The 27,882-nt window shown below is 35.4% G+C and overlaps 2 protein-coding genes across 2 annotated transcripts; one reads left to right on the forward strand and one right to left on the reverse strand.

Annotated features, from left to right (window-relative positions):
* The first annotated feature begins 11,454 nt into the window (after positions 1 to 11,454).
* On the forward strand, positions 11,455 to 17,096 carry LOC108989848 (inactive receptor-like serine/threonine-protein kinase At2g40270). The gene is made up of 10 exons (XM_018963608.2): positions 11,455 to 11,724; positions 11,879 to 12,010; positions 12,116 to 12,254; positions 13,169 to 13,240; positions 13,335 to 13,478; positions 13,564 to 13,701; positions 14,405 to 15,018; positions 15,459 to 15,649; positions 15,730 to 15,862; positions 16,242 to 17,096. Exons 2-10 carry the CDS (start codon positions 11,899 to 11,901, stop codon positions 16,838 to 16,840), a joined length of 2,142 nt encoding a protein of 713 aa, XP_018819153.1. The 5' UTR covers positions 11,455 to 11,724; positions 11,879 to 11,898; the 3' UTR covers positions 16,841 to 17,096.
* Positions 17,097 to 19,299: 2,203 nt separating this feature from the next.
* Positions 19,300 to 22,500, reverse strand: LOC108989878 (pentatricopeptide repeat-containing protein At2g30100, chloroplastic-like). The gene is made up of 2 exons (XM_018963639.2): positions 21,144 to 22,500; positions 19,300 to 20,552 (listed from the first exon to the last, which is right to left on the reverse strand). The coding sequence occupies exons 1-2, from the start codon at positions 21,891 to 21,893 to the stop codon at positions 19,779 to 19,781; spliced, it is 1,524 nt and encodes a 507-aa protein (XP_018819184.1). The 5' UTR covers positions 21,894 to 22,500; the 3' UTR covers positions 19,300 to 19,778.
* Between the last annotated feature and the right edge of the window lie 5,382 nt (positions 22,501 to 27,882).

The raw sequence follows: 27,882 nt of genomic DNA on the forward strand, positions 1-27,882 counted from the left end.
TTTGCATGCTACTGAGTATCGTGGTGGTGAGCAGCTTCGTGTTGGTGATGGCTCCACGTGCCTATCTCACACTCAGGTTCAGCCCTTTTCTCATCTTCTTCATCTAAATTTCTACTCAATAACATGCTTTGTGTTCATTCTTTTCAAAAGAACCTTTTATCAATATGACAATTATGCATTGATAATGATGATTTCTTTCAATTTTTTGCTTACTCTTTTTTTGTTAAGGAATGCAAATCGGGGAAGCTTCTTCTTCAAGGGACAATCAGTAACGACCTCTACTCCATCCCACCACAATCAACTTCATCTCCATCTGCTCTCAACACTCATCTCTCGGTTCCCTTATGGCACAACAGACTTGGCCACCCCTCTCTCAAGCTTGTGCAATCTATCATTCAGCATCATAATCTTTCCTATGAGCATACTATAATTCCTTTTTGTAATGCCTGTACACAGGCAAAACATCATAGATTTCCTGCTTACAAATGATTACATAAATCTACTACCCCTTCTCAACTTATTTTTTCGGATTTATGGGGTCCTTCCCCTCATGTGTCTACTGATAATTACAGATTATATATCACATTTGTAGATGACTATTCTCGGTATACTTGGTTATTTCCTTTAAAAAGTCTTAAGCCTTTGATATATTTGTTAAATTTAAAACTAATATTGAACTTCAATTTAACACAAAAATAAAGCAATTCGAATTTGATTGGGGGGGAGGGGGTGGGCAGGGGGAGAATTTCGGTCATTTTCTAACTACTTAAACTCGTGTGGTATTATCCATAGAATTACATGTCCTCACACTCACACGCAAAACAACATCGTTGAACGAAAGCATAATCACATTGTCAACAAGGGCCTTGCCCTTCTTGCACACTCCTATGTCCCATTCCATTTTTGGCCCAATGCATTTTTGCATGCAGTTTATTTAATAAACATGCTTCCATCTTATACATTACACAACTTTTCACCTTATTTTTTACTCTATAACACTCATCACTCTACCTTACGGGTTTTTGGCTCTGAGTGCTGGCCTTTAACTACTCCTTACAATCATCACAAATTTTTCTTCCATTCACTATCTTGTGTGTTTTTGGGTTTAAGCCCATCTCACAAAGGTTTTATTTGTCATCAAATTTTCATAGGCCGAACCTTCATCTCCAAAGATGTTTGCTTCCTTTACTCAACTCTTCCCAAGCCCACGTCCAATACAGAGCCCATTCATGTTATCTTACCTCATTTCGAGTCCAACCCATCTTCAGCAAGCAACTTCTTCTTCATCTTCATCTATTCTTGGTCCTCCTCCATCTTCACTATGACTTTCATCGTCACCCACACAAAGCATGCCTTCCCCACCTTCTCAGCAGCATGCACACTCGATGGTTACTCGGTCACGTACGCACTCCCTACGCCCAAGTAAGTTTCATGATGGCACCATCAAATGGCCTTTATCCCGTGCCTTTGCCACTGATTTAAGTCCTGTTCCTGAAATTCCAACAAGTTACACAATTGCAAATCAGTACCCTGAGTGGCGTGCTACAATGGCACAAGAGTTTCATGCTTTACTTGCAAACCAGACCTGGTCTTTAGTACCAGCTTCTCAAGCTTCGAACACTATCACCTGCAAATGGGTGTTTTGGACAAAATGGTTCGTCGACAGATCGATTGAAGGTTGCAAAGCATGCTTGGTTGCCAAAAGGTTCCTCCAGCAATCTAGGACTGATTCTGAAGAGACTTTCAGCCCCATGGTTAAGGCTACAACAGTTCGCACTGTTCTTGCACTTGATGTGTCTCAACACCGGACCATTCGGCAATATGATGTGCATAACACATTTATGCATGGACTACTTCATGAAACTGTTTTTATGTCTTAACCCCCTAGGTTCTCACATCTTCAATATCTTTCTCACGTTTGTAGGTTAAACAAAGCAATTTATGGGCTTTGGTAGTCACCCCATGCATGGTATTCACGCCTCAGTTCTTGCTTACTTGATCTGGGTGTATAGTCTAGACCTTTCTCTTTTTATCAATAAATCTGCAGGAGTCACAACCTTTGTGTTAGTCTATGTTGATGACTTATTGGTCATGGGCTCCTCTATGCAGTACATTTCTGAGCTGCTTTCTGCTCTACGCAGTGACTTCCCGATCACTGGCCTGGGCAATTTGTACTACTTTTTGGGTGTCGAGGCCACCTTCAACTCTAAAGGATTGCTCCTCACATAGCATATGTACATCCAATGACTTGCTCCATCGAACCAACATGCAGTTTGTGAAGCCTGTAAAATCTCTTTTGTCGACTTTTGAAAAGCTTAGTGCTTTTACTGGGCATCCTTTGAAAGATCCCACCTTGTATCGCAACACCATTGGTTCCTTGCAATATCTCTCATTCACACGACCGGATCTTGCTTTGAATGTTGGAAAAGTATGCCAATTCATGCATACTCCTCGGGTGCCCCATTAGCAAGTAGTGAAGCGCATTCTCAGGTATCTCAAACATACCTTTACTGTTGGCCTGCAATTGTCATCATCGCCCACTTCCAAAATCACTGCATTTTCTAGCGCCGATTAGGCAGGGTGTCCAGATGATTGAAGATCAACAAGTGGTTACTGTATATTTTTTTGGTTATAATCTCATTTCATGGTCCTCCAATAAATAACCAACCATTGCACATTCATCGACTGAGGCCGAATTAAAGCTATCGCAAATACAACAGCTAAAGTTATTTGGCTCCAGCATCTATGCAGAGATCTGGGGATCAATTTACACGAGGCTACTCTTCTTTTCTGTGATATGGGTGTTTCATACCTCTCATCTAATTCTATTTTTCACGCACGAACTAAACATGTTGAAATCGACTTTCATTTCGTGCGTAACCGAGTTCAAAATAAATCCATGCATGTTGCTTTCATCTCTGGTAAAGACCAGCTCGCAGACCTCCTTACAAAACCTCTTTCAGCAGCTCGATTTACATCACTTTGTTCAAGTCTTCGTCTCCAAGCTTTGCCGCTCAACTTTTGGGATGTTAAGGACAAAGTTACCCTTGCAAAGACCTTCAGCCTTCAACCATCACAACGCAAGGACTTTAGTAATTCCACATAACAAACTCTGCAACTAATGTGCAATGCATGCCTTGTGCCTCTCTACCTTTGCAAATGAATCAGTAGCATTAGCTCTAAAATATTCCATTCATTGTAACCTATGTCTATAAAAGGATCTCATGTAATAACAATTTTTAAAATAATGAAAATCACACAAATTCTTTGCTGCAACATAATTAATAACATATGCTATAAATTGAGATGCCCTCGAGTTTTAGGTTTTTGCCTTTTAAAATATCTCATGTTGTTTTATCTTTTCATCACTAAAATATATTTCTTTTTTCTACAAAAATGGGAATGCATATGAATATATATATATATATATATATATATTGTTTTCGTTAATAAAAATAATATACACATTTTTAAATTGAATAATACTAGATATAAACTCAGAGCGTGCAAATTCTTTAAAAAAAAAGAAAGATAAGACTTATTACAAAAACTATACACCTTTTCAACTTATTCAAAGAAGAAAATATTGATAAATATCAGTACTGATCTTATCACTACAAACTAGAAAAACTAGAAAAGTAACTAAAACTGTAATATTAACTAATTTTGAAAGTTTTTTTTTTTTTGATTGTAGATTGCAACTTTTTGGTAGGTTTGGGAGCACATGATTTCCGGAATTAAAAAGTTAGGAACGATAATACAACCTGTTTGGTAATTTGAGCTTTAATTTCTACGTATTTTTCCTTTTAAAAAGGCAATAAATGTAAAACAATTATATGGCAAATATATCGTAGCATATATAAGTGGAGGCCAGAGTTTTAATTAATTTTGGTGGTTGCTACGTCTATTTTTCAACTACTACCCTTAACGTTTTGTTCGGCCATGCATGCCTCTTACAACTTCTATTTGGAATCAAGCACTCATCTTATCAATATGATTATATACCTTGCTAGTAATTAATTAAGAGGAGTCGGGAATTAGTGAAATGATAGATAAATATTATTATTCATTCTTAATTTTATCATTTTTTATTATAAAATCGTTGATGTGCCATATTTTAAATATTTTTTCATTTAAATGATTTGTAAATTAAAATATGTCAGATTAGCTATTATTATGATTATAAATAATAAAATTAATGACGAAATTAATTATATGTTGAACCTCAAATTGAGCTTTTTAAATAATTTAATTTTTTCTTATTGGAAAAATAAGCACTACTAAAATATTTCAACATCGTGGGCCAAGATATTATTGTTGGAATTAGAACTTGATGTAAAAGGTTATTAATCTATATATCAAGCAAGAGTTAACTTAATCCCTCGTCCTATCTTCTATTCATGTTCTAATGATTATGGACACTGTTTACGTGGAAAAAGACTTGCATATGAGGACAACTTATTTAGGTAAAAATATATAAAGAGTAATGATAGATATAATCATGAGTTGTGTAAAAGTCGTATGCTCATTTTGAAAAAAAGTGAGATTTATCATTAAAAAATTAATTTTTTTATGTACATCTCTTATTTACCTATTTTTTTCAAAAACAGTGCGCACTCTATGATTGTAAATATTATTTCTCTTTCACAATTAGTCTTATCCCAAGCACCTGTTTTACACAAGATTAGAGGTTTTTTAGACAAAATTAGAGATAGATGCGTTATAAGAGAGAAGAAGATTAAATTTGTAGCATTGAGTAAGACACCGTTCTATAAATGAGAGATGTGAGTCTATAAGTCCTTGTATTTCTTCGTCTAGTAATAAACTTATCGTCAGATCCTATAGACGTAGACCGAATCATAGTAAATACTCTCTCTTTTATTTTGTTGTTTACGATTATGTGGTCGGTTCTGCAACAACCTGATACATTGATACATCATAAAGAGGCTCAAACTCTATGGACTCAAGTTTTAAACAGTCAATATATAAAATGATTTCTCTGCATTCTGTAGTTTTCATCTCCTCAATCTGCAGCAATAAAGCAGACAGATGGCCGAGCAACACCAAAAATTTCAGGCATGCTTGTGCCCTTCATGAACAAGAAAAGCTTTTCTAGATAAACAAATCTCCCATGCAGCCGAGAAGTCATTGCAGCCTCTCTAGAGTTGTGGGTAATTATTAAATACTTCCAGAATAGGAACATCATATGGTGCTTTCGTTTTCTCATAAGATATCATGCTAATTAAAACCTGTTGTGAAAATCAAAATAAGAAAGTTAAGTAAAAGAAGAAATTAATCATATGACACAAAAAGTTACTTGATTCAACAATGTGCTTATGTCTACGAAGCTACATAAGATTTTATTATCTTAAGGAATGACAAAATACACTGTAAAGAGATTTTTTTCCAAGGCCCATTAAGAGGCCCTATCAAGCCCGGCCCGGAGCAGAAAGCCATTAACCCGGCCCACTGGGAGGCTCCTCTGTACATGACCTGTAAGAGGGATGGTGTTGCGGGGGGATGAGACTTGTTGATTTAAGGACCCATTGAGTAGTATCCAGTCCTAGAGTGTTTGCACGCATAACATACAAGATATACGGGGAACTATTGATCTACTGACAAAGAAGGTATGAACGAACTAGAGGGAAGACAGACTGAGAGGAGGAGGTTGGAGAATCACGCCGCATTAATGGTTCTGCCACCAGGACAACATGCCGCATTAATGACGTTGTTGCAGAGCCACGCCAAATTTAAAGACTTTGACAAAGGGAACAGTACAGAGAACACGAACTTCATGAAAGTAGACACGATCTGCTCCTCAGACTTATAATATAAATAGCAGATCCCAGGTACGAGAATACTCTTTATGATATTTAGACTCTCTTACTTATTTGTTACCCTTCAAGAATATTTACTAACTTTAGCATCGGAGGTTACCTAGCCCTAAGGCTACCCTCTCAAAGCTATAGTCTTTTCTACCTTGTGCAGTGCCCGTTTTCGAAGACCTAAGTCGTTGGAGTTTGGCCTAAAGGCGTACAAAACATGACGTTAACATATACTTTAGGGCGAAATATACTATTCCATGAATCTATATGACCATACTGATCATAATAAACACATATATATATATAAAGTTACATTGAGGAAATCCTAACTTTTCAATTATCACGTTATTCGCTTGAGCGAGTTGTTGAGTGAACCGTGAGTGAACTCTCTGTCTGATGTTCACTCGAGTGACATATTGAGCGAGTGTCGAGTGAACTATCGCTTAAATTTTTTGTCTCGTGCTTCTGGAGTCACGAACTGGGTCAAAAAAAATTTCTTCACCCCCGAACCCCCACAAAGCTTATCCATATTCGTTTTGACTTGGGCCTTTCAATCCAAGTTTACGCTCTATGGTTAAAGTCTCATTAAAACCTTATAATAAAAAATTATAAACAAATTCTTGTTAGATTGGATCATCAAATTGGATCTTCATAAAAATATACTAGACTCTACAAACCCAACAAAACCAATGGTTATATAAGCAAGTTTAATTACATTGCATGTTGTGCGTTAAGATTCAAGAATAACACTATCCCTAGTCTGAAAATATGTAACAATTTTCTTTCTACGACAGCAATCGACAAAATATAAAGCAGGAGCAGTATGGATTTCAAACCTATACGCAGTCTTCCGCAGAATAAGGTTGAGCCCTTTAGGTAGGCTGATTAGTAGTCTCTTAATTACATGCAGCAATGGCATGTGTTGGGCCGGCACTCTCATAGATGAACTATAGAATGGATATAGAATGGATTTTCCGACAGGAACTGTCATATCTACGTGAAGTAGGCCCAAATATGTGATAAATGCTGTGACTTTTACCAGTACGATTTAAGTGTGCTCCTTCTCATTCACGTGGTATCCATTATTACACCTAACCAAATTAGCTGTTGTAAATTATCAATGCCCACGACAGATAGATCAATGACACGTTTTTTGAGGAAAAACAGATAAATATATGAGTAATATTACATTTAACATTGTACAATTATTTTTAAAAAAAATTAAATTTATTATTAAAAAATTAATTTTTTTATATAAATTTTATTTTTATTTTTTTAAATAATTACTTTGTACATTCACAATTACAAGTATTATTTCTCTAAATATATTCTAATTACTTTCTAATTTTTAATATTATATGCATTAATTTGATTTGACATAAATATTTAATATTATATCTATTTTTTTTCCAAATTAAATCGTTAAATTTAGATAAAAAATGGATATAATCTTTACTATTGTTTCCATCCACTGATTTTCTAAATATTTTTTTAAATTTTAGTTAAAAATGACACTTTTTATAATTTTATTTTAAATTTTACTCATTTTTAAAAAATCTTCTACATCTAAATTTATATCATTTCTCTATTCTACTAAAATAATATTTTTTTATTATTTTTTTCTTTCACTTTCATTTACAAACATAACTACTCAATATTTTTTCTTATGTTTTAAACTATTACTCTAATGAATATTTTAAACAAAAATTTAAATTATTTGTATGCGGGGATGATAATATTTTTATAATTTAGTAATTATTTAAATTATTTTTAAAATTATTATTTAAACTACAATAAATATGAATATGAAAGAAATTGTAAATGATTGAAAAAATAATTTATTTTATTTATTAGAATAAAATATTAATAAAAGATTATTTAGAGGATGAACAGAAATTTCATACTTGAAGAATCACTGTTCATCTCTTAAATCAAAACTCTAAAATAAAAAATGAGATGAGAGAGATTTTTTCAACTCTTCCTCAAATTTTTTCTCATAATTTGAGAATTGCAGTGAAATAGGACACTGAAAATGCTTAAGAGATCTTAGACTTTAGTATATGTAGGGTGCTCAAGACGATGATCTAGAGCCAATGAATATATATAAAATTTTCAGTCCCAATATTTGTGTGTGTATATATATTTATATATATATCACTATCTAAAATCTTTTGAGCTCTCGTGTCTTCTCTCATCTCGTTCTCTGTGTTTATATTTATTGCTTATTTAATGCTATTCGATTTAAATGGTGTAAGACTCACTTCTCACTTGAGGTCCGACCTTCATCCCATGATAACTATTTAATCCTTGAAATTAAATTACAATTCGTAGTTTTTCTTAATTTCTATTCTATATTTCTATTCTAAATTAATTTTGATTTGTTGGCAAGAATGTAATTTTGGTTTCGCATTTTATACTTTAATCTGATTTCTCTCTGCATTATAGTTCTTATCAAGGGGATGGTCTTGTAAAACTGTCCAACACGAATTCATGTTAAGTAGAAAATTTATAGTAAATGACATTTGCATTTACAATATCGTAGATTCTCGGAAGCTCATCCTAGCATTAAAAAAAGAAAAAAAAATATTTATCGTAAAAGTTTAAACTGATGAAAATAAATAAATAAAATTATATGATTATAAGATTAACAAAAAAATGTTGGAGACAAGACCTATCTTTGAACTCAACAGCAATTAAAGCCAGCTAATTAAAGTTTTGATGAGATAAGCCACAAGTCTTATGGATGGCGAAAAAAACAAGAAAATTGAAACGAGTTATAGAAAAGAGTTAAAGAACAACACATTAGATCAGCATTTGGCTTCTCCATCTCAATTTTTTATTGAATTCTGAACAAGCCATTGAGTCACTGCTAGAAGAGGTCGTACTACATTTTCTATTGAATTCTGGGGGTTGCCGTGTCTTTTGTCGAGCCAGACCAAACAAGCCCCACTTCATGTCTTGAGTCTGACTCGTCCCTAAAAACAACACCTGCAAAAATTCAAGAGCAAGTGATTTTGGTCCAGACAGTGACATGATGCTGCTCTGGTCTGGCCCGATCATGGGTCCGACCTCTAAAGTAAGCCCCCACATTCGGTTAAGTATTAGAATACACACATTAAGGCCATACCTAAACAAACAAAGTGTTCTATTTTTATATATTCAAAGTAGGGTGGACTGTCGATTTCTTGGCACTTCTACTGTCCTACTCATACCAATTCCAACTCTCTTATTCTTATCATCATCCAATCAGATGTAGGTCTTCAAATCCAGATTAACATTTTTTGCTTGAAGAAAATAAATTATATCCCAAAAAAATTTGTAATTAATTTTCAAGCGTGTGCGTAATGAAATATTATCAGACATATCTTATAATGAGATTATTAGAAACTAAATACATTCTTTTGTGGGAAGATTAATGACGTTATTCTTCACCCAAACTTCTATCATTTCAATCATATTTACTGACGTGATTTTTTATATGGTCTATCACTTAAATGTGGACGGACAACTATCTAAAATGTGTCATATTGACATGTCTGATCTGATTAAAAAAGATAAAAAAATATGAGATAACAATATTTTTCTTTATGATAAATATCATCCCTTCACCAATGAGCTCTTTCATCACTAGTTAAACTAATGCAAAGCACAAATTACATTCACATGCAGCCATTGTAACATGCAAAACATACATGTAATCTATGTCCTAATCATTATTATTAGGGAAAGAACAACTAACTGATTATGTGATATTTGGACTTACTATATGTTTTCCTAAGAAAAAAAAAAAAAAAAGCTCAAATTTGATGTATAAGATACCAAGCATAATGCACCAAACTTTGGTCATATAATATAAAATATATATACAAATGAAATATAGTTATCCATCTCCAGCCTAATTAGTATACTTATCTTCCACGCCATGATTCTCTCATATGGTGACCCCATTATCCACAAGAGTTATCATTATATACGTGAGGGCATCCCTTTGTACTGGTTTACTCCAACTCCATCTTTTATGTCGGTCCACATGGCACATATTTATATTTGTTGGTTTTGAGATATATATATATATATATGTTTTTTTAAAAAAAAGTGTTAAACTCACAAAAAATATCACAAACTGATATAACTTAATACAATATGTATATTAAATCTACTTTATAATAAATGTTGTTTTATAATTTAACATATCACTTCAATTCACGTCAGTTTGTGAGTTTAGTTTTATAGAATTTGCTAAAGCATTTCTCTTTGTAAAAAGATATAATTATCATGATATATATATATATATACACAAATTGTTACCATTTCAACCAACATAAAAATATTTGGTCTGATCATTGTGTTCTAAGTTACATTAGGAAGTATATATATTAACCAAGAACCAGTACTGTAATTTGATAGTGCCTATTATAATGGGGTTATCTTGTGCCGGCCGGCAGGGATCCAACAAATTCAAGAGGTTTCGCTGTTCCTACATTGATAGGACGTACGTGGACCTGGTTAATGAATGCATGTGCAGCTGCTGGAATCATAAATCAACTTTGCCATTAATTGGATGATCTACGTACGGGATCATTGCATTTAAGAAAATTATTCGCGTAAATTTAAGGTACGCAAGTGATTTGAAAAAAAGGTTAGAGATTTGAAAATTTGAGTTGTGCAAATAGTTATATTAATTATTTTCTATTTCACTCATATTTTATCTATTATATTGAATTGACATTATTTATCCATATTTAAATTCATAATTACTATATATATATATATAATGTCTCCTAAATGCAATGCTAGGATAAGAGCACAATTTTATAAAATGACTGAACTCATTCAGATAAGATAAGAGTGTAATTAATGATGGATATTTATACTAGGAATCCCGTTGGAGCTCCCACTCAAATTTTTTATTTTTTTGTTTTTTGTTTTACTTAGTAATTAAGAAAATATTGTTTAATAATATTGTAAATTTTCTTATTTTTTTAAAAATATTTAAAAGTGTACGCTTTTAAATATTTTAAAAAAAAACTCACAATATTATTAAACAATACTTTTTTAATCATTAAATTAAAAAAACTAAAAAATGAAATAAAAATTTGGAGCGAGAGCTCCAGCGGGATTCCCCAACGGGATCCCTATCATTTTCCATTGATGATTGAAGGCAAATACGTCTAGGTCTCTCCCGTCCCATTTTTCATTGAAGAGGATGCTATTATGATTGAAAAATTCTACTCATCATCTTCACTCACCACATATTATATATAATTTTTTAATTTTTAATTTTTTTCTTTTACCAAATGTGTGATATATGAATAATGAGTATAAGAATTTAATAAATTTATGAAGAATAAAACAAAAAAGAATTATAAAAGAATAAAAATAAATGTGATGTGTTGTCTGATTGATTACGCCTTAGTAGGAGGCTACAGTCATCTGATTATAACCTCCTACCATTTTTACTTAAGAAAAAAAAAAAGAAAAAAGGATATCCAATTAAAAGAAAAATGATATTTATAAATTTGATATATTTCAAATCTTTGAGGGATGTTTCTTCTAAGCTGAGTTACCAATAAACTATTTCATGAAAAATAGGAGAAGGCATTATTGAAGAAAGTTAGGAAAGAACGATCCATCATCCATGTGCACGTGACAACAGGAGGCTTAAACAGAACGTTGCCCCGAACATATATGAAGTCTGAAGCAGCGTCGCCAGCCTGCACGCGGCACGCCCCAAGACAAAGCAAATCCAACGTTGCTGAATCGCCGCAAAACTGAGAAGCCTGACTATTCAAGCCGCTATATCTGGTTCTCCATCATTTCCCCGAAACGCTGGTCTCCACCGACTCTTCATGTCCCTTTATCTAGCCACCGAGTCTCTCAAATTCCGGTAACAGTATCGGTGAGTTCTCGGTCATTTACAGCTTTTAACAAAAGAGGAAAAAGGAAATGAAAGCTCAATGCATATGTATACATGTTCAGATGTTCTGATCTTTACATGCTATATATAGTTGCTTAGACAGGAACAAAGATAAGGACCGTCTTTGATTTGTCAGGTATTTCGAGTCTTCTTGGAATGGATGGACGGTGGAGGATCAACCAGTTGAAGCTCCGCATGGCGGTGTTCATGGCGGTGCTATCACTGTTTATTAGGAATCCGAGTCAATGTTCGTCTCTGAACAGCGAAGGTACATACAAGCTCTGCATGATGTAGTTCACTTCTCGAGCTGATACTTTCTTTTCAGATATGGAGTTTGATCGCTCTATGACAAAGAGTACTGCATTGAACGCAGGTTTGGCGTTGTTGAGGTTTCGGGACAGAGTGGTGAGAGACCCATTTGGGGCTTTATGGGATTGGAATGAGAATTACGGAGCGGTCGATCCTTGTGCTTGGTTCGGAGTGGAGTGCTCGGACGGGAAAGTGGTGACCTTGTGAGTGGCATCGATCTTATGCAGAGCATCTGTTCGTTCTTAGATATGTGTTTTGTGTTTTTCGATCTTAGTTTTTGCTTTTCATGAGGCAATAAACTTCTAAAACTCCAACCAAACACAACTACTTTAAGTGTGTCGGATATGTTGAACAAACTATGCTTTTGATACAAGTTTGAGTATTTCTATGCATGAGACCATATTCTATGACTGTGGTTAGATTCATTTTTCGTAAACTTGACCAAGAAATCGTGTTCTTATCTAGACAATGATTTCAAGTTCTTGTGTTCTTACAAAATGCTAATTAGAATGGGGTTCATGGTACTAGATATGTGTATCAGTGTATGCAATGGTAATGCTATAAATGCTTTTTCCATTTCAAATCGTTTCCAAACACTCCTAATTTAAGCTTCATTCATTCTTTCGGGAAGAGTCTGGAGATCATTGGTAGCTAGTATGTACCTAAATGGCCACACTGCTTCTGACCATTATGTGCACTAAATCTAACTTCTAAAAGAATAAGTATATAAGGGAATTCTGTTAATTGTTTAAGTCAATGATCAATTCAATTACAGGATTTCGATCAAGAACCAATTTTTGATCCGCAAGAGTAGTTACTTTCTAGGAAGATACAGAAATTGTTGCTCGACACTCAACTTATAAAACAGCTGAAGTGATACACAGCCAATTTTAAAGAGGCAAGACGCAAAGTAGTTATAGCTGCATAAGCAAAACTCTTCTTACAGTAATCGAAAGTAATGCTGGTTCTGATAGAATTCTTATTTCTGTTTTATACTATTCATTTTATCCTAGTGGTGGTGTTGATTCTTCCATCTTAATTGTAATCCATGGTTTCTCGAATTTGAAATTTCTATGCTTTAATTTTTAACCCTGCAGTCATAATCGTCCACTTGCAGGACTCTGAAGGATCTTTGTCTTGAAGGAACATTGGCACCCGAACTTGGGGAGCTGGCTTACATAAAATCTATGTAAGTATATATATTTTTTCCCGAAAAACTCTATTTTGCTTCTGGAATTATATTTCTCTATTATAAATTGATTACTTGTGCTTAACTTCTACAGAATTTTACGAAACAATTCTTTTACTGGGAATATTCCAAACGAGATTGGGAAATTGAAAGACCTGGAGGTTCTGGACTTGGGATACAATAACTTTAGTGGACCATTTCCATCTGACTTTGGCAGTAATCCTTTCTTGACTACCCTGTAATATAATCCTTCCACATTTTTATTTTCACTGGTCCTATATAGACGAACTTCTACTAAGTCCATCCTATGGTTCTTATCTCAGTTTACTTGACAACAACAAGTTCCTTGGTACCATCTCTCCTGAACATTATGAGCTGAAGATACTTTCTGAGTTTCAGACAGATGATAATAAGCTATTTGGTACTCTGAAGGCGTCCTGTAACAGTTTATCTTTTGCTTGGTAAGCAAGTTCTTGTGTTAACCTACCAGTTAATCTTCTTAGAACAGTAATACTTTGTATCCGTGATATAACAAGTATAACAATCTCTGTGAAAAGTAGAAACAAGATTGAAAATACTTTATTGCGTAGGCATTAGAAAAATGATGATCATGAAACTAAAATTGATAAACTTGCCTTGGTACATTAGCCAGTGGGAAAGAAATTTGAACTCAGTTTTGACACCTTGGCCACAATTCAGTTCAGTCATCTTGAAGATGGGGGTACATATAAGTGACTATACATATTAAACAGTGGTTATACTAAGAAGTGCTAGCAGTTGGCTAATACGAAAATATGTTGGAAAATAACATGATTAAAACACAGAGAGGGGAATAGTCGGATCTTATGCTCATAAATGAGTTCATTTGAGGACATAATCTTCACAAAACTTGTTGCTGGTCTGGGAATTAAAATTACTAAAGAAAGCATTAGCCATACTGTTTTAACAGAAGATTAGGAGTTGTCTTTATTTAAGCTTATGGTGGATTACCATGCTTACATCAGTGCGATGTGACTGTTCTAATCAGAAGTTCAAAGCAAGTTTTGATCTCTGGCACTGGAAAACTTTTACATTTGAAAGTACTAGATTCCAATAACTTCCGTTAGAAAACTTAGCATATTATTACCTATGATTCCATGCTGATAATGTTTTTTGCAATGTTAGGAAGAAAGACAGGTTTGGTGATGAAACTCACCGTAGGCTGCTGCAGATAGTGGATGATGTCTCAAATCCATCCAGAGGCAATGAAGACAACAAGAGAGCTCTATCATCACCATTACCTTCTCCCTTTCCTTCACCATCGGACTATTTGCCTCTGTCAGGATCACAGTCACCATTTTCACCTGTATTGGCACCATATAATTGGCCATTGTCTACATCACCATCGTCAATTCCTCCATCGGCATCCTCATTAGAGTCTCCACTATCCTCCCCATCACAATCTCCTTTCAATTTCTTCCCGACTCCATTAACATCACCTGTTGTTGCACCAACTCCTGCTTCAACAATTCCAGAAAATCCACCAGTAATGGTATCTGCACCAACAGTTTCCCATTGGGATCCCAATCGTTACCCTACTTCAAGTCCAAGCCAAATGGTTAAACAGAATTCTAAGACAAAGCATGATGTAGTTTTAATATGGGTTGGAATTATCGGAGGTTGCTTATTTATTTTGATTTCGGCGATCGGGCTTGTTTTTTGCAGAAGCAATAAGGTTGTTACTGTGAAACCATGGGCAACAGGGTTAAGTGGGCAGTTGCAGAAGGCATTTGTAACAGGTCATTCTTCTCTCTCTTAACAACAAAGTCTCTGTGTTTGTAATCTGATCTTAAGGCTCTCTATGCAATAAGACTACTATACCACTGCATGACTGAATTGCTAGCAAACATACACAGTGTCCACTAGTTCTTCCTGGAAGACGTCTGAGCCATGCATACAAACCAGTTAACTGATGATAGCATCGGAACAAAGGTCTAAGGAAACATCCATTCCTTGATTCCCACATTTAATTGTCAACTAAAAGGTTATGATTACCCCTCTTGTGGTCAAACTTCCTATCTAACTCCTTGTAAGAGTAAAACAAGTTTCAAACCTCCATGCATGCATAACAGATGAACAATACTTCATCTTCTAATCCCTCAGATCTGGTACAATCATAAATTATGCTTTATTCCCAACCTAGAGGTTTATGTACTGATATTTGACAGTCTGAATTAAGGTGTGCCGAAGCTCAACCGACCAGAACTTGAAGCAGCTTGTGAAGATTTTAGCAATATAATTGGTTCTTTCTCAGATGGAACTGTGTATAAGGGAACTCTTTCAAGTGGAGTGGAAATAGCTGTAACATCTAGTGCAGTGACATCTCCTGGAAACTGGTCAAAAAACTTGAAAGCCCAATTCAGAAAGAAGGTATAGAAGAATCAGATCCCATCAAACTTGGGGCATTCATTCTGATAGTTTCTGAGGGTCAATTCTGTTTATTTCTTCAGATAGAGACATTGTCAAAAGTGAACCACAAAAACTTCGTGAACCTCATTGGATTTTGTGAAGAAGAGAAGCCATTCACGAGAATGATGGTTTTCGAGTACGCTCCAAATGGTACACTATTTGAGCATTTACACAGTGAGTACCTTAACTACCCTGTATGCTTAACAGATAGCAAATTAATGAAGAGATCAATTTGTCCTTCACTTAGCATTTCAAAATTCTCTAGAAGACCTGTTTCATGTCATTGCTTACATACAAGTTGCATTAACGGTTCCCAAAACAAACAAAAAATCGGCACTTGAATATGCCTCTGTTGCTGCAATTTACACTTATTATCATTATATTATGTCTGCAAGTTAGGAAAATGGCTTAAGATACCAAGTTGGCAAGTACGATAACTGGCTGAGAGGAAAATGCTATATAGTATATATCCTTTTTTTCCTATCTACGATCAATGAATCTGCATGGACCTATTTATGGGTTTACAAATGTTAAAATCTTTTATGTGTTGCAGTAAAAGAAGCAGAACACTTGGACTGGGGAATGAGACTCCGAATAGCTATGGGCATTGCATACTGTCTGGAATATATGCACCAGTTGACGCCACCTATAACCCACAAAAACCTGCAATCCTCCTCCATATATCTGACTGAAGATTATGCAGCCAAAATATCAGATTTCAGTTTTTGGAATCATATAACTGCAGCCAAGAATGAAACAGATGTTATGGACCGTTCGGAAATCCCATCAGTGGAACCAGAAACCAATGTTTACAGCTTCGGTCTAATCTTGTTTGAAATGATGACAGGAAGGATTCCAAACTCTTTGGACAATGGCTCTCTTGCAGATTGGGTATCAGACTATCTAAAAGGAGTGCAGCACTTGAGAGAAATGGTGGATCCAACTCTAGAATCTTTCCAGGTGGATAAGCTTGAGCAATTGTTTGAAGTGATAATATATTGTCTCCAACCTGATCCAAAGCAAAGGCCATCTATGAGTGAGATCACAACTAAGTTGAAAGATATCACAGAAATGGGGCCTGATGGAGCAACACCAAAACTATCTCCTCTATGGTGGGCAGAGCTGGAAATAATGTCTACAGACTCTAGTTGAGAGTTGAAGTTGACACTTGAGTAAATCTCAAAGTCTCTGTGTATCCTTGTTCTGTTGATTTTAGTTGGAGTGAATTGCAAGGTAGATGAGACATGAAGATATTTGTACAGAAGTGAGAAGGGGTGGCGCATGCTCTTGCTTGCCCTCTTGTTTTGTTCTTTTTTCAATGTTTTTCACTTTTTTGGATGTTCTAAGGTTGTACAACTTCACCATAAGAGATTATGTCATCAACCTCAACATCAATAAATGTGGCTTTTCAAGAAAGTAGCCACTCTTAAGTTTATAGTAGGTCATCTCACTCAAGTCAGCGACTACTTTTTATCTTTAACCTGTAACCACCCCACCGTTCTCCCACTACTTATAACCATTTCCAGAAGCCTAGATGCTTAGCAGTTACATCTTGAAATTACATCAGGGACAAGACAATTATTCCAGCGAGGATGTTGCCTAGGAAACATCTCAAGGGCATATACTTTCCAAGGACTTTGTTTCACCTAATCCAGCATAAACATGAAAAACAAGTTTTTTGGGTTAGATGTGGTCATTGAGGTAGAAGCAGAACCGCTCAGTTCACTTAAAGGGCAGGTTTTTTTGGGGAGAGATACAAAATTTTCATCTTATTTCATCTCATTATTACACTTTTTTCAAATCTCTATATAAAATATAATAAACAATTCAACTTTTTTAAATCTCAATTCAATTTTTTCAAATCCCAATACAATAATAATACTAAAACATAATATTTTAAACACTAAAACAAAATACAAAATTCTCATCTCACCCTCCAAACCTGTCTACTCGAGGCGAAGTTCCTATTTGATTTCTAGATGAAGGGAAAGTTCCCATTGCTAAATCTGGCTTGAAGGATTTAACCCTTGTTTGATATTCCTACAGCTTTAACCCTTGTTTGATATTTCCATTATCCATAAATCTATTTTTCTCCAACTATAAACCATAGAGTTCGAACAATAATTTTTGAAAATCGTGGTACATTTTTGTAGAAAATAAAATATAATAAAAAAGAGAGAGAGAATAGAGAATGAGGGAGAGGCTTTATATGATTTGTTAGATCTATTATACAATAAAAGTAACTTTATAATTTGACGTACTGCATTAAGTCATATCAATTTGTGAATTTAATCTTGTGTAATCTCATTGTAACTAAAGTTTTTTTTTTTTTATTGAGTTGAAGGAGGGGGGTTCTGAACTTTAAACCTCTATTTTAGAAGCTGTAAATTATGTCAAAATCAAATCACAGACCCTTTGACACTGAATGAGAGTTTACTCCTAATTATCTTAAGGATTTTTGTAATCAGGAATATTTGTTTGTTTCCCCCTTCTTTACTAAGCAGTCTCGATATATGATTACAACTTGCAAACTGATCCGAACAACAATGACCATTGACCAAATAAAACATAAACCAGTCATGAGAGAGGAGGCAAACGTCAAGACAAGTGAGTCAAGTACGTAGAAAATTAAGGTGATAAATCTGACCCTGCTGTGTTTTTCAAATATCAGTTATCGGACGGTGGAAAGCAGGCCAGTTGTCATCAACTTGGGCAGATGGGCAGAGGCTATCAGTACTAAAAACCACCAGATCTATGCAAAGATAAGATACTTGTCTATATACGGCTGTGGTAGGTGTGCTCGGGCTTTCATTTTTATGCTCCAACTCATGAATAACTTCTCCATCAATTTCGTCAGCCACAAATTGGGTAGTTGAATTTATTTGATATTCATATAATTAATTTACAACTAATGATACTATTTCGTAAAAGAATAAACTCACAGACTGCAATTTATTGTGGTACATCATATTATAATTTTTTTTATAAATAAAATAGATTTAGATCCATTTGGATTAAGAAAGTATTTCATCTCATCTCATCATTATAATTTTTTTAAATTCTTACACAAAATATAATAAACAATTCAATTTTTTCAAATTCTAAAATATTAATAATATTACAAAATAATATTCTATCAATATTTTTTTTAATTTTCATCTAAAATCATCTCTTCTCATCTCTAAATCCAAACCAGCCCTAATGTATTGGATCTAGCAACATCAATTTATCAACTTTACTTCCGCAAATTCTCTGCTTAATCTATTGAAAATAAAGATGCCAGGCCAAAATATCAAAGTCCAACTCGCCATTCCTGGCTTATAATTTAATTGATTAGTGCTTTCTCCTTTACAATCTAGTCTTCTTTCATGTTCACATGACTCGCATCCTCCAAAAATATTTTCCACATACAGTAATTGAACACAGCAATATCATGTTAGAATGTTGAACTTCCAGGATGAGTAGAAATAAGTTGATTGGAGTTCAATGGCAAGACAGGGTCTCTCTACGATAGTCTTGACATAGAGAAAACAGAACTTACATCTTATGTAACCATAATATTCTTCCTCCATCAAGTTCATCACAAAGATTTCCAAAGTATACACTGGCACTCTAAATAAAAGGAAGCTCTATAAGTAAAAGAAGGAACAAGAATACAATAATAACGGCTTACAACAGCTTCCTCCTTTTACTGTGTACAGCTCTACAGTGCATATAAATACATGAAAGATGTCCAAAATTTACACAAAGTTATTGTAATGCTGTAGTTTTTATTGAACTCTACTTAATTACATTGTGCTAAAACTCTATCATTATGCTTACAACAGCCACCCTATCCAGTATTTGTTCCCAAGAACAAGACAACTTTATTCCTAATAGCCTCCATCAACCGGCCCTTCCAACACTTTTGTGCAGCTCAAAGCAATCCAAACTATACAAAATCAATATGTAAAAAGCACCTAGAAATTGGTGCTTGTGTTAACATGTAAAATCCCAGCGAGAAGTGCTTGTGCTATAAAAATCTAGACTAGAAAACTATATTTTGGAACAGATCGGCATTAACGAATCTCACGCCTTTGAATAGAAGTTTTCAAAGCATTTTCATGACCCAGAGCCTGTGTTTCTTTATATACAGATAAACAATAGAAGGTCCGATCAAACTTGCATCAGAGAAGCGCTTGCAAAGCTTGAGGTAAGTGTCTACATTTCCAGAACGGTGGATTCCTTTTCTTACTCCCTGCAGTACAGCTGCCCTGTCCAAATACTCTGGATGAAATCCCATATCAAGCATTTTAATCAGTGTTTCTGCAGCATCATTGAAATGCCCTCCTTTAATGTAACCTCTCAATAACCATGATAGGCTTTTCTTCTTGCGCAAAGAACTTTTAACCTCAATTCTAGTAAGCAACCGTGAAATAGCATTGGCCTCCTTCTTGGAAGCACAGATGGCTAGAACAATATCATAAAGGTCTCCGTCAGCCTCTTTACCCACAAGCTTCATTTGCCACAACTGCCTTTCAGCCTCCAGTCCCCGACCAGCACAAATATACATAGCGAGGAGCCTCTCATGTACCGCCCCAGAAAGTGAAGAGCTTGCCTCTTCAATCACCCAACTAGACAGTTGTACTCCATCAGCTAAAAGATCAGACTTATACTTTTCAAAAAGCCCAACATTTTCTACATCAAGCTCTGCGATCAACCCATCCCTAGCAAAACCTTTCAACTTACGTAAAGCTTTCCCAAGTTCATTCAGCTCTTTAACCACAGCTGTCATTGCAATGAGGTAGCTGTAGACCTCTGGCTTCAACCCAGATTCTCTAAGATGAATAACCAACTTGACTGCATCCCTATAGTTACCCTCAACCTGACAGGATGCATCTCATGTTGTTATCCGTAAAATTTAATTTAAGACTAAGAAAATAAGTACCAAAGAAACAAAAGGTTACAAAATTAAAAATTCACCATGGATGAGGCAAAAGATTGTAAAAAATCAGCTAATCTCACAAATAAAGTTGATTAACAATCACTAGATGAAACATAGTTCACTACATGGGTTCGATCCAATTGCAGAAAGTGACTGGCATCCGACACATTATACAGTATATAGCAATTAGTATTATATTCGGAAGACTAGCCAAATCTACGTTTTTTTGTCCCTAGTATGAAGACATACAGATTTCAACGCATCTTAGCATCAGAATAGTAATATTTGACAGAAACCCAACAGAAAACGAGTAAAAATAAAAGCTATTGGTGATTAAGCTTCGACAATCAAATTTGTCCACCAAACATTAAAGCAAACAATAAGCTTTCTTACCAAATTAAACTACAACACGATTAGAAACTAAACCTACAAGCAAAGATGAATGGAATTTAAAGCCAACATGATATCAAAAGCAGCAAAGACAGCAGTTCATAGATGAAACAGGAATATGATAAATTCCTCAACACTCACCATCATCTTCCAAGCAAGATACCCAGTTGGGCCTCCTTTATGCCCCTCCCCACCATCCTCCTCCGCAGCACGACCAATCCCACGCCTCAACACCTCCTTCACAAACAAAACCACCTTCTCCCTCTCCTTCTCACCCATCTCCCAATACAAAGATATCACCTTCTCCACCATGCTAAACTCGGGCTTCAACCCAACACAGTCCATGTCCACGAGCAAATCCACCACGTCCCCAACATCATGTTCCTCCTCGATCAACTTCTTCACCCAACCGCACATTAAGCCAACCATGAGTTCCATGGTCTCCTTGTCCACCCTATTCTCCTTCTTCAGCCACTCGAACACCTCGAGCGCGCACCACGAGTCCCTCCCCTCCTGAGAGAAGTACACCAGCACCAGCTGTAACTCCCTCGCCGAGAGCCGCTCGTTCATCTCCTCCAGCACATCTGACGGCTCCCTCGCCATCCTTTCCAGCTCCTCAATTGCCTCAAAAAACCCTTCTCCCATTTCGTCTTCGTCGTCGCTCGTCACGAACTGGTCCAGCTCAACCGACCTGAACGACCCGAGTTCTCGGATTCTGCTCGGTTTAGCGACCACGAGGCTAGGGTTTCGGTGGTAATTGCCGATTCTAGTGGAAATTCTTGAACTCCGACAAACCCGAGGAACGAAGAACTGGCAGCGGCGAAGCGAAAATGAAGAACAAAATGAAAAATTGGGTTCGGTCGACGGAGCGAACGTGAACGCAGAGGCCATTTCTTTTCGCTCAAATTTCGAAAGAATCAAAGTAGTTACGCCGTGTTTGGTTGCCGCCAACGTTTCGAAGGAAAAAAGTGAAAATCAAAATGGTAAAGCTCAGATCAATCGAAGTCAAAACGTTGTGTTTTTAGCTATAATTTCGAGGGTATGTTCCTGCTTTCACGGGGTTCCCCGATGGTCAAAACCGCACCCAACAGAAAAGCAAAGACACAAGAGTTCAATTTCTTTTCTCTTCAAGTAAATTTCTCTGCAGCAAAACAGAGCAGTTAGGTCTCCGCTCGACACAGAAAAATAACTCGAAGAAAGGGCCCATTGGAGGAGGACAGATGAAGAAAATAGAAAACAGGACGAGTAAAGCAGAGCAAAATCGGGAGGGATATGGGAAACAGAACAAGATTGAAAGTGTTCGGGACTACCCAATGGTTGTATGGCTCATGAGTGGAGCTTGTCAGCCATGGCTGTCGATTGCCACCGCTGCAAGACAAAAGCCGGTTTTGTGAGTACTTCGAGAGGAAACGTGTTCGAAAGGGGACTTCACAGCGACTCCAGACTCCACTCACTCACTCCAGAGCCCAGAGTCTAATTAGTATGTCAATTGGGCTCCTTTGTTTTCGTAAGATGGGGCTCGTTCGTTTTGAGATATTTGTTTTTATTGAAAAAAAATGAATTGAGATTAAAATTAAAAATTAAATAAAATATTATTAAAATATATATTTTTAATATTATTTTTATTTTGAGATTTGAAAAAGTTATATTATTTATTTTATTTTATATGAAAATTTAAAAAAATTATAAATAATTACATGAGATAAAATTAGATGAATTGAAAGAAGTTGTAAAAACAAACGAGAACAGTAATTTATTCACATATCATTTTTTATTCTTAGTTTTTTTAATCTTCTCATTTAGACCTTTTATATTGTTATATTTCTTAAATAAGCAACCTATTGGAATTGTGATTTATGCAAGCTCAGGTTGGGCCGCTCTTCCTGGCAAAACCCATGAACCTTAAGGAAGAAGGGCCAGGGTAAACTCATTGCCAGTAAGCTTGGCCAGTGGTATGCCCCTATCTCCTATCCCGGCGCATTAATGGGATCAGGAACTTGTCCCTCGAGAAATCAGACGCATTGAATGCATCAGAGAGTGGCCTCTCCCGAGGTTGGACCCTAGTACTTGACGCGGGTGGCCGCACTAAATTCCATCTCCTGCCATCTCGAAAAGGAGAATGACAACCATGATGGGTGAGTTTTAGGAGGAATGGAGCACGAATAAAAGCAGGTATGTAACACGAAGGAAAAATAGGTTCTTCAACGAGTAAGACTCGTCCTCTCCGTTTTTAGAAATTAAGCTCCCACGATAACTAATTTTGGCATCAGAGGCTACTCTGTCCCAACCACCCTTTCCTTCCTCCTTCTACAGGCGTTAGACAATAGTTATGATGACGGCTACAAAGCACACCTTAACACCTATTTTTTATGAATATTGCTTGGGCCACCGAGGATCCTTACCGATTTCTTTTTACTTAGTAGTTAAAGAATTATTTTTTAATGAATTTTTTATTTTTATTTTTATTTTTTTAATGTTTAAGGAATTTAAAAAAATATATTTGAAAAAAAAGCAGATTTTTTTTGCCTTCTCGGTGAGGATCCTCAATATCTATAGCAGGATCCATCTTTTATCTCGCTTAATCCTGAGTGATGTGATATGTTTTAAATACTTACAAGTTGGGACTTAGTTTTTATTTTTTTGAAAAGAGGACATTCCCTCAATTTTATTAAAAATAATCATTTATGACATAGGAATACTATATTATAAACAAATCTGAGATTACAAAAATCTCTAACCAAGATTTCAAAAAATTCCTATACATTTACAATATGTGAGCATTGAAAGATGTAACTATTCAGAAAAACAAGACTATATAATAAGAAAACTAAAACTTCTGTTTCCATTAAAGTTTGTCAAACCAGATGTATCAGTTAAAAAGATTGCATGAAATTGTTGAGGCAGATATAAAGTAAAATAAAAAGACAAAGTAATAATTGTTAACTAAAATATCTGTCCTTTCATTGCTCTCTCTCTATATATATATGTTAAATATCAAAATATAGAAATTTGTCGAAGTCAAGTATATCTTCCCAGAGATCCATATACCTGCAAGGAAGGCTTTTCTTATTTTTATACTGGTTAACTACCTGCAAAGCATCTCATCTGATTCATCAATGAGATTATAAAAACCTAGTTGATAATATAATTAAGAGATGCAAGCTGCTTTAACTCATGTAGAAAGTTATGCAAAAACACTTATACCAGTCCCCAAGTAAATGGAAAAGCTATGCATGCAATGACCATAATGATCACAAAGGATCCAACCACAACCAGCAATTTCGATGTTGCCCTTTGAGGCTCCAATATAAATGTTGAGTTTTATTCTATCAATAAGAGGATTTAACCAACGACCAATATGAGCTTTTGTGTTTTAGTCTCATGGTTCATGATTAATTAATACAAAATTGTGCTTCTCTCTCCAAAAATATATGATTCCTTTTTATTGATTTAAGCATCTAACTATCTAAGCATAGGAGAGTCCCTCGATGACCAACCTCTTACTGTCTTTCACTACAACACAATTGCTTTTTAGTGACGGTTGAAAAATTGTGACAGTCCATAAACCGTCACTAAAAGGCATTTTTTGTGACAGTTTCTGGAAACCGTCACTAGAGATAGAATGATATTTTTTTACATTCCAACGTAGGGGAAATATACATTCGAACGTCACATATACGTTCGAACGTTATGTCTGTTTACGTTTGAACGTAAAATGTTTTAGTGCAACCATTCGCACGTTATTAATTAACGTTCGAACGTAAAAAGTTTGCGCCAATGTTCGAACGTTAAGTAATAACGTTCGAACGTTCATTATAAATTTAAATTAAATGACTTTAATTTAAAAATTATGTGGTTTTTATTGTGCATAATTTGTGAACAAGTCTAAAAAATTGAATTGTATATATTTATATATACACAATTTGTAATATATAAATATTTATGTTTATATATATTTGAAATGCAGTGATTTAGTATTAATGTTGAAAAATATAACATCAAAGAAGATTAAAAATTGAAATTAACAAACGATAGAAATATTCAATAATATTTTTCATTACAAATATTAAAAATAAAATACAAGATTTAATAAAATGTAGTAAACAACAGTCAGATGATAACGTTATCCGCAAAAGTCGAACTCCGTACCTCCTCAGTCAAGGTATCAACCTTGTCGTTGAGGATAGTTACACGATGGGTGAGTTCGGCAACAGACGCCGATATAGCCTCGAGCGATCGATCGATCTTATGATCGATATGCGCAGTCAGCTGTGAGATGACCGCATCAACCCAAGCAGGCCGCACATCTCCTGCAGATGTGCTCGGCGTATGCTGACTACTACTCCCGACATGACCTGGCTCAAGCTGCGTCGGAGGAACTAGATCCTCTACAGGGGGTGGCTGACGTCCCCTCGCCTGTCCAATGCTACGTCGATGCGTGGTCATGTCGAGGGGGCTCATCTGATCTTTGACCCGCTCCTCTGGCTGGGTCGGCACTCCCCGTGCAAGTAATAGTCGGCTGATTAGGACACCGTATGGGAGATTATCCGTGGAGACGATGCTCGCCTCGTAACGGATCCTCTCAAAGATGTGCAGTGGCAAATTTATAGGATCTCCATGTGTCACTCGTATAAAAAATTGTGCCCGAAGCCGACTAAATGTGGTTTTATGAGCCACGGGATCGACATTTGTTGCAACAATAAGGTGCAACATGTGGAAGAAATGCAGCAGATGGTTCTAGTTGAAGGCGTTCTTCCGCTCGATCTCCATGCGGTCCCTCCCGGTGAGGATGTAGAAATCCTCGTCTCGGTCATCATCCCGAGCCTCGACGCCAGTATCCTCAGCCTCTGACTGGCCTGCATCTCTGGCTGATGCTGGCTCAAATGCCTGGCCAGTAGATGATGTAGAAGTGCCTACATCCTCACGGGGTGTTGAGTGTGCAAATGTCTCAACTTCTCGATGAATCCCAAGATGCTCGCCGATGACATCTGGTGATACCTCAATGGAAAGACCGCGTACAGTCAAGGTGTGAGAGGATGCATCCTAAGGCATGTCACACATCCCCATATAAAATTCTTGAACCATTGAGGGGTACACCTTCCCCCTCAATGTGCAAATATTTCCCTAGCCTCTACTGAGGAAAACATCTCTCAGGTTCGTCTGCTGCCAACAGAGTTTGTCGAACTCATTAATCAGGACCTCTCGCTCTACCATAACAGTACGAGTTCCGATACGGGCAGTATCCGACGTGGCTCCTTCCCTTCCTCGTTTCCTAGTATGCAGTGGAAGAGCCATATCTTGAAAATAGAAAAGGAAAAAAAATTATTTACATTAATGCATTTTTTTGTATTAATTTGAAGCTGCTCTGCATTAACGTTCGAACATTTTGTCTTTCACTTTCAAACGTTAAAAATAAACGTTCGAACGTTAATTTATACGTTCGCACGTAAAATAATGTAAATAAATTTACGTTCTAATGTAAAACATATACGTTCGAATGTAAAACATAGACGTTCGAACATAAACAGTAAATAAATATTGGCTGACGTATGTTCGGACGTTTATGTTTTACGTTCAAACGTATTTGTTTTACGTGTGAACGTAAATACGAACATCCGAACGTCGAAGCATGAATAACGTAGAAAATCACTACGTTCAGACGTTATAATTAAACGTCTGACCGTATGTGATTTACATTCGAAAGTAAAATATTCACGTTCGAACGTATGTCATTTAATAATATTTAAAAAGTAGTACGTCATGAAGTATACATTAAACGTTTAGATATGAAAATTGATGAATATGACGTCCGAATGTAAGAAGGTTACGTTCGAAAGTAGAAACAGTAACGGCTCTGTAATTTAAACGTCGTACGTTCGAACGTCTTGGTGAAACGTTCAAACGTTACGACGCAGAGTTGAGTCGACTCAGCCATTATTGAAATCTCGAAAATTTCTCTACAACGTTCTAAATGCTGAAATGTCACCGTAGAAATGAAGTATACACTTCAAGAAACATTTCTACGGTCACTATTCGGCCAATGGCTAGCCGTGGTGGCCGAAAAATGGAGTTGAAAATTCGGCCACCACTTATCCGATTTTAAACAAAACTCAATCCAAATCTCAATAAAATACATGTTATTTGAATAAAAGATGAATGCCTACCTTTTTGTGACGGTTGTGGCGGAGTTGACGGCGGCGATGACGGCGGCGTGGCGGCGTGCAACGTAACGGATGATAATTATGTTTTGGAAATGTCGTTTCGACGTTCGGTTTTGGCCTTATATACACAGAACGTTCGAACGTAATAATAATTACGTCTGAACGTTTGTCAATTTAATTTCAAAAATAATATCTATAATATATTATATTATAAATGTTTATGTTATATATTAAGATGTTATATAATTTTATTGACAATTAAATTAATTGGTTTGACGTTTGTGAGTACTTGTTATATTTCTAAAATTTAGCAATATGTTTATACATATTGTTGTGATTTTATGCTTACTCTTGAAATAATTGTGATTATTGTTTGTAAATTTTGTAAATAGTTAATTAATTTATGGTGTTTATTGATGAATTAATATGTGTATAAATATTGTTGTAAGAATATTGTGAATATTCTGTGATATGGATTTAATACATTTAATACATAAATATTCTTTATTATATACATTTATGTTCTCATTTAAAGTAATATGCTATCATACTATACAATGTAGTATATAGTTATAGATATATACAATGTAATATATATATTATATTATAAGTTAGTGTATAATAAAGAATTTAATAAGTAACAATTTAATATATATTCTTAAGATTTATATATATGGTATAGTTTAAATATTATATACATTTATGTTCTCATTTAAAGT

Source organism: Juglans regia, chromosome 5, assembly GCF_001411555.2.
Source record: "Juglans regia cultivar Chandler chromosome 5, Walnut 2.0, whole genome shotgun sequence".
In the NCBI taxonomy this organism is placed as follows: Eukaryota; Viridiplantae; Streptophyta; class Magnoliopsida; order Fagales; family Juglandaceae; genus Juglans; species Juglans regia.

Bases quoted from the DNA above. Each gene is read 5' to 3' on its own strand.
- LOC108989848 (XM_018963608.2), top strand. From the start codon at position 11,899: ATGGATGGACGGTGGAGGATCAACCAGTTGAAGCTCCGCATGGCGGTG. The intron at 13,479-13,563 runs GTAATATAATCC...TTCTTATCTCAG, and splicing joins AATCCTTTCTTGACTACCCT to TTTACTTGACAACAACAAGT. The intron at 15,650-15,729 runs GTATAGAAGAAT...TTATTTCTTCAG, and splicing joins AAGCCCAATTCAGAAAGAAG to ATAGAGACATTGTCAAAAGT.
- LOC108989878 (XM_018963639.2), bottom strand. From the start codon at position 21,893: ATGGCCTCTGCGTTCACGTTCGCTCCGTCGACCGAACCCAATTTTTCA. The intron at 20,553-21,143 runs GTGAGTGTTGAG...GCATCCTGTCAG, and splicing joins ATCTTGCTTGGAAGATGATG to GTTGAGGGTAACTATAGGGA.